The sequence below is a fragment of the Gavialis gangeticus genome, unplaced genomic scaffold (genome assembly GCF_001723915.1).
Source record: "Gavialis gangeticus isolate Ggan-Ray unplaced genomic scaffold, GavGan_comp1, whole genome shotgun sequence".
Classification (NCBI taxonomy): domain Eukaryota; kingdom Metazoa; phylum Chordata; order Crocodylia; family Gavialidae; genus Gavialis; species Gavialis gangeticus.
Window position 1 is genome coordinate 169,040,198 of NW_017728992.1, and position 7,368 is coordinate 169,047,565.

The 7,368-nt window shown below is 38.7% G+C and overlaps 1 protein-coding gene across 1 annotated transcript in view; it reads right to left on the reverse strand.

The window, feature by feature from the left end:
* ANGPT1 (angiopoietin 1) overlaps positions 1-7,368 on the reverse strand; it is a 349,019-nt gene that overhangs the window by 198,191 nt on the left and 143,460 nt on the right. Inside the window, exon 3 of the mRNA XM_019528068.1 lies at positions 6,067-6,188. Coding sequence (XP_019383613.1) covers positions 6,067-6,188 — 122 coding nt within the window. The remainder of the gene's footprint in view (positions 1-6,066; positions 6,189-7,368) is intronic.

Below are 7,368 nucleotides of genomic sequence, written 5' to 3' on the forward strand. Positions count from 1 at the left end.
TTATGCAGACTTCATCTTGGAGCTGAAACAGACCTTTGGGAGATCAAAATAATAAAGAAACAAATGTTATTTTTGTGTAGGCTAAATATTGTGTGTGTCCATTTTGGGAGCAATAAAAGCAACATTGATTTACCTCAAGCTTTAAACTTATTTCAATATGTTGTCCATTTTACTGATCTTTGTGAAGCCAGAAATCCATTTTCTACCATACAAATGATGTGTTACATTTGTCAGCATGGAAGCCAGTAGGGTATCTCAGCATGACTGCACTACACCTAAAGTTTTCATAAAAAGCCCTTCCGATAATTCTAGAGAGGTTAGAAGGCCAATACAGAAGCCAAAATACAGATTTTGAGTTAAATCTACTGTCATTTTAGAAAGTGATGAAGTAGAACATGTAGACAGCACTCTTGAAGCTCTCCAGGGAGGAAGGAAAGCTTGATTTAGACAACCTACGTTGCAAGGTATATGGTTTATTCACTAATCCAATCCAGACCCGACAGTTTAAAAACACTATTACTTACTTTTTGAGAGGCCTTAGGTTAGATATGTTTGAGAACAGGATATAGACCAGATCTTAGAGATGGGATTTTCTTGCATTAAAAGTAATCTTTAGAAATGTCTGGACTTTTAAAGCACAGATAAGATGATTTACTTTGCCTTTGACTTATTCAACAGGTAAAGAGTAGTATAATATTTTAGTAAGAAGATTTTGGCCAAATATAAAGACTGTCAGAAAAGGGATTTAAATCCTTTTATTTTAGTATGGTTCAAGTACTGCTGTACCTCTGATATCCAGAAAGCATTTCATATCTTTTACTGGACCAAAGGTATAGCTGGAAGACCTGTTGAATAACAGCTCCTTATTTCCAGGTGCGTTCCCACTTACACAGTTGGTCCAATAAAAGATGTCACAAAAAGCCTTGCCTCGCCTATATTTTAAGCCATACACAACCCATACACAACAATAGCTGTGACAGGTTTTAAGCAAACTGCCCTATGGTAAATTTAGTATGGTACGGTATTTAAGGTGAACTCAGAGCACTGGTACCCTCATTTACATCCAGTTGTTTCAAGTCAGATGTGTCCTAATACAGAGGCAGTATGGCTATGCCTGCACGTCGCTGTGGCAGGGTAATTAGCATAGGTCAGGCTAATGGGCCTGCTGCTCAGCAGTGGTAATTAGCCTTCTCAAAGTTGTCACACACATACAGCTATACTGCTTCTGTTTTAGGGGGTCCTTCCTGGAAAAGCATGGCATTTTTGAGGTTAATTCTTTGAGGCACAATACATTTACTGTATAGATATGGCATGTGAGACTGGTTTCTGTATAATCATTCACCACAACAGTGAAACCTCCTCTTCGCATGAGGTACTAAATGTTCCCACTCAACTAGATGGGACACTTGTTTGATCTGGTGTGATAATATCTGTGCTTCCTTATGTCTTAAACTCCAGTCAAATGCTGAGGCATGAGTCTCCATTTCACTTTACACCAGTGTAAATACACTGAAGTCAGGGAAATTGCAGTCAGAAAAGTTTAATGTAATTAAGTGAAAAATATTCCCTATCTTTTCAGTGAAATAAAATCATGTACCTAAAACGCCAACCAGAGGTGCTATTTTCTCACTTCTTGCCCACAAAAGTAGAGGTTCAAGAAAAGTATCTTTGAGAAAAGATAATAATCTTCCTTGTATATGTCATGACGCTCTGGTACTGAATGTGCCAGTAGTCTGTCTGTCTTTTTAAACAAACTTCATTTGTCTTACTTATTTCTGTGAAATATCCAGTGGCAGGCCTGCTATATGTATACACATTTGTCTGATTCACCTATGAAAACAGTTTCTTATCACACTTACATGCTGAATGAAATGGCAACCAATTAATTAACCAAGGGCACCAGTGACCTCCTCAAAAGTTGGGAAGTGAAAGCTTTTCAAGGAAGGACATTTAAAAAAAATAAATTAAAGCATAATTTTAATTTGCCTTGTAGAAGAAAAAAAAGTCACTAGAGGAGTCTATAATTTAGATGTAGCCTTCTCAGGAAACTATAATACTAGGTTACCTTATTGCACTAGAGCATTCAAATTATACCACAAAATTCTGAGACAAATCTATCCCAATTTATATCCCATGGAATACCTATCATGTATATCCCATGGAACACTGATAAAACCTGGGAAAGGATTAGGCCACTTTTCTTTAGAGATGCAGGGTTTAAGGCTAGAGCAGATATTTCTGTAATGATAAAGAATATGCTTTTGTACCCCCATTGAAATGCAACATTGATTTGCTGTAATATGGGGTAATGAACCAGCTGTACACTGCATGAGTTATTAATAATTGTCATGGTTACTCTTTAGATTTCTTTCATATGGAAATTTCATTTTTAAAAAGTAAGAATAATTTTATCCATGGGACAGGGATGAAGACTCCCGTCCATACTCCACCACCAGTTGTAATTAGCAGTAGCACTACAGGCCCCGATTGTTGTGGATTGCTTGTGGTAGCTGCTGCATGCTTACAGTAAGAAGCAGTCCCTGTTCAAAAGAGATTTTAATCTAAATTGGCAAGATATATAAAAGGAGACATTACATATTATTTGCTTGATAAGAAAATGAAGAACAGAGACAAAGAACTTCAAAACTAGAAACACATAGAAACAACTAGAAAATGTAAGCGTATGCGTAACCCAGAGTGAGATTATTTATCATACAATGTTTGTAAATTCAGGGTCCTAATTTTTTCCTTGACTCTAATAAGATTAGTCATATAATTAAACTGAAACATGAGTAGTAGTGAGTGGAGACAAAAGGCTCTAAATGAACTGTCCAGTGTTACAAAGATGGCAGAGCTGAAAAATCACCCCAGATCTCCTGAGTCCTACTCCAATGCCTTGACTACACACTATCCCCTTTTTTTCAGCAAAAGAATGTAGGATGCCTCACTCTAGTTCATTACTGTAGGCATTAGGCTCCACTCCTCCTATTTTTTAGTTTATCTTATGTTTCTAAAAAGAGACAATACAGTATATATATTGATTTTCAACACATTCCTTATTTCCAGATGCAAACTCAGACCATTTTGTCACGCCACAGACTATTTCATCATGCATGTCAGTGTAGCCACCCAAAGGTCAAGGCAAGTCAAGTTTATTTACTACCACACATGCCTTATACCTCGACACATTGTTAAGATACATAAATAAATACAAAATATTAAATACACAAGACATCGCTTAAACAATTCTATCCCTTGCACATTATAACAAAATTCTTGAGCCTAATCAGAAACGGGCAGATCAAAAAGGCAACTCTTTGTCCTGTCAGTTAAAAGAGGACTAAAAAGCTACATACATACACAGACATATAAAATATATATTATATAAATAAATTGATATATGTAATTTGTGAACTCATTTAATTAAATCTCAATTCAGTCAAATTGCTTCTGATCCACCTTTGACAACCTTTGTTTACCAACACCAATTAGATTATATACTTTACCAAAATGTACAACAGATTGACAGTGAATCATCTGATCACCTTTGTAAATGCATCAACATTAAGCACTGTATTTCTTTATAATATTCTCTACAAAGGGCATTTATTTTCTCCACCACCTCTTTCCTTCTGTCTTCCGTTGGCTTGTTGCCATATGATCCCTCTAATTTAATAGATTGTTAAATTTAAAGACCAAAAAGGAGACCATTTTGTTCATCTAGACCAGAAGTGTTCAGCCCCTGGCCTGCAGGCCAGTTCTGGCCCCTGGCGCCATGTCATCTGGCCCATAGGTTGGGGGTTGAACTCCCCAGTTCTAGATAATCAAAATGTCTCTTTGAAATTTAAGAATCTATTAAATTAGATGGATACCCTGACACTATGAATAGCACAGGGCAGGGCAGGAGGCAGTGTGGGGTCCCTGGAGCCAGATCCCAGCTGGATGATAGTGGCACGGGACCCCTGGAGCTGCATCCCAGTCCAGACAGATGTGGACTAGCCTTGTGCCATTCATCTGCCTATGGAGCCAAAACAATGAGCACCACTGACCAAGACTGATGACTTATATCAGGACTATCCAGCTTCAGAATGACTACAAGCTGCAGGCTCTCCAACCATACGTTGTACAAATCACATGCCCCCCTGATCTGTACACCATGCTATGTGTCCCCTCTCCAACTACTGCACTAAAACAACACCCCTGTGCTGTGTCACAGGGGTCCCCACCACCATACCATGCCAGGCTACACAGGTTCCTCAGATCTCTCTCACATCCTCTGCCATCAGCAACCTCAGTCCCACAAGCCACAGGGGTAGGGGCAGGCAGGGGAAGCAGGATGATGGAAGGGGGAAGACTGTAGACTCCAGCAGCACCAGCAGAAAACCAATGGAAGCTAGGAGGACAGCCAGATCTTGAGCCTGGGAGTGGTAGATTACCCCTTGGGGGATGCATGTGGTCCACAGACCACCAGTTGGACAGCCTTGATATACATGATATGGGCCACAGGGCATTTCCAAATTACTTTATGCCTAGTTGTTGCAGTTAAACTATAGAATCTTGATTTGAAAACCAGCCAAACTTGATAGTGGTAGGGAATCCACTACATCTCTTAAGTTTATCCACTGCTGTATTACCTTTGCTGTTAGAAAAAAAAGAAGAACCTTATTTGTAGTTTTCATTTATATGGTTTCAGCTTCTAGCCACTAGATCTTGTCATACAGTTATCTGTTAGATTAAAAATCCTACTGTTATCAAACTTCTGATCCCCATATAGTTACTTACAGACTCTGGTTCAGTAATCACTTAGCCTTCTCTTTGTTAAGCTCAATAGACTGTGCTTGTGTTTTTCATTTTTTGCAAACCTCAGTCATTCTTAGTTCTTCTCTCAACACACTTCAGTTTAACAACATCCTTACTGAAGTGTGGACATCAGAACTGAACACAGTATTCCAGGAGTGGTCCCACTAGCGCTGATACAGAGATAAAATAGCCTCCCTACTTATAATTGGTTTAATAGATAGAGTTTACTCTTTTGGTCATGTGCTGCTCTGGAATCTCATATTCAGCTGAAAATTCACTGTGAACCTCAACCCGTTTCAGTCATGGATTCCAAGGAGAGACTCCCCAACCCTACCCACCATTTCTTTAAGTACAACCCATTTTTTTTCCCTGAATGAATGATCTTACACTTGGCCATACTGACATGCTTGCTAATTATACCAGAATTCTCTGAATCTGTTACCTGTCCCCCTCTTCATTTACACATTGTCTTTAATGATAAAGACTTTAAAGGGTTTTTTTTCTTGCCAGAGAATTGATAAAAAGAGTAAAAACTTCGGATCAAGAACTGGTACCTATGAATCCCATGAGGGGTATATTAGTTCAGTAACGATTCTCTGCTACCACCACCTTCTGAAACCTATCAGTTCAGCCTGTCTAGTTCCTAATTTATTTAATATATGTGCTGTGGTCTAATATCTGAATCAAATTATCATGCAGTCTAATATCAAAGTCCTTACAGGAGTTTATTACGTGGATACTACTACATTTTTGAACCAAGATTGTAATCTCATCCAAAAATATATGAGTTAATTAGAGAAAGTTTATGTTTCCTAAAGCTTTGCCAGTTGGCATTAAATAGTAATTATACTACTTATCCTTCTTTCTTTAATAATCAGGTCATATATCATTCTTTTCACACCTTGCCCAGGATTAGAATCAGGCTGGCAGGCTTATAATTATTTTGTAAATGTAGACACAAAATTAGTTTCATTCCAGTTTAAACATACATATATTATCCAAAGATTATCACTGAGCCATAGCAGTGGCCAGCTTTACAGGGAAATTGTGTGCCAGTGATGTAAAGTACAGGTTTTGTTGATTCTTTATCTATATAATTTCTAGCATCTGTCAATCTAAATCTTACCAAGACTTTCCACATACCTATATTTGCTTCCTTAAGCCTCAGAAGCTCTGTTTTCCTGGTGGTCTAAAGTAACATTAAAAGAAAGTTCTTTTATACTGAGGAAAATAGAGACATTTATGGGGCCAACAATCTACTCTCACCTGTTTTTCTCATGAATTTTCAGGATTTCATGTGTCTGTTGCAACAGTTGTTTTTCCAGCTTGTAAGTAGATAACGAATTTTCCAGCAGCTGAATTTCAAGTCTGGATGTTTGATTTAGTACCTTAAGGATAAATAAAAGCATTAAAACTTGCAATAGTTTAGTATTACCATGTTGTAGACATGAACAGGGACAGGTTAATACTATTTCCTGACAGGCTTGTATGATAATTCATTGAAAGGTTCCAGTTTAGGTTTTAATATATTTTTAAACATCAGTGAAGCTATGCTTGGCAGTTAAGGATCTAGACCCACATTTGCTGCAGAGTATGCTATTTTAATGAGGAAACGGTGTCTGACAAGTGTGTTTCATTGTAAGCAAGGTGACAAGCATCAAACCATGCTAATACAAAGAATGCTTGCATCGGAGGAGTGCTAAAGTAATTAGCAAGTGAAGAGATGGCAAACTGTTGCATCCACTGTTTTGTAAATAGAACTTGTATGACAGTATTCTCTTGAGATGTTTCTTTTGCAACAGTGGCAGGCATTTAGTGTGTTTGCTTACATTATTGCCACTTGCACTAAAACACAGTTTATGAAAGATGCAAGTCACATGCCAATTGTTTCATGTAGTTTTTCTTTACCCCAAAGGGGCTGTGTGTGGCATCAGGATTCCACCCATAGAGAGCAACTTACCCAAAAAGACAATAATGAACTGACAAGAACATTTTTAAAGGGGAGATAATGGATTCTAATAACCACTTTTGTCTCTCAAGCACTGAGGGAATTTTCAGCAAAAATGACAATACGGTGACTCAGTTTCCTGCATTAAAATTTCAGTTTTCATCACTTGAGGCTATGAAGCATTTTTTTTTAATGGAAAAGTTTATTTGCTGTAGGGAAATAAACCCATCACTGAAATTCAGTCACTTTGAGTGCTTTATTGAACATCTGCACCGCAGCCCATCACGAGGCAAGGTAGGTCAAATTCTGCCAACCCCTTCTCAGGCTGGCATGCGAGCCTCGGCCAGTGATCCTTGGCTCTTGGCTAGTCCTGTCCCTGGGCTGTCACAGAAAGGAAACAGAAAAAGCTCTGTTTCTTTCCTGTGCAGCCAGATGGGGAGGTGGGAAAACGGACCCTCCCTGCCATGCAGCCCACCTCTCCCCAGCTTGCTGGCTTAGGTATTGTAGGGGAGGGGGCTGGGCTCGGTCTGTGAGCCAGAGGCCTCCATTTCTCCAGTTGGAGCCAGGTGCTGCAGCTCAGGGCTGCACCGCTTTTCACCATGCTGGGAATTGGAGAAAGT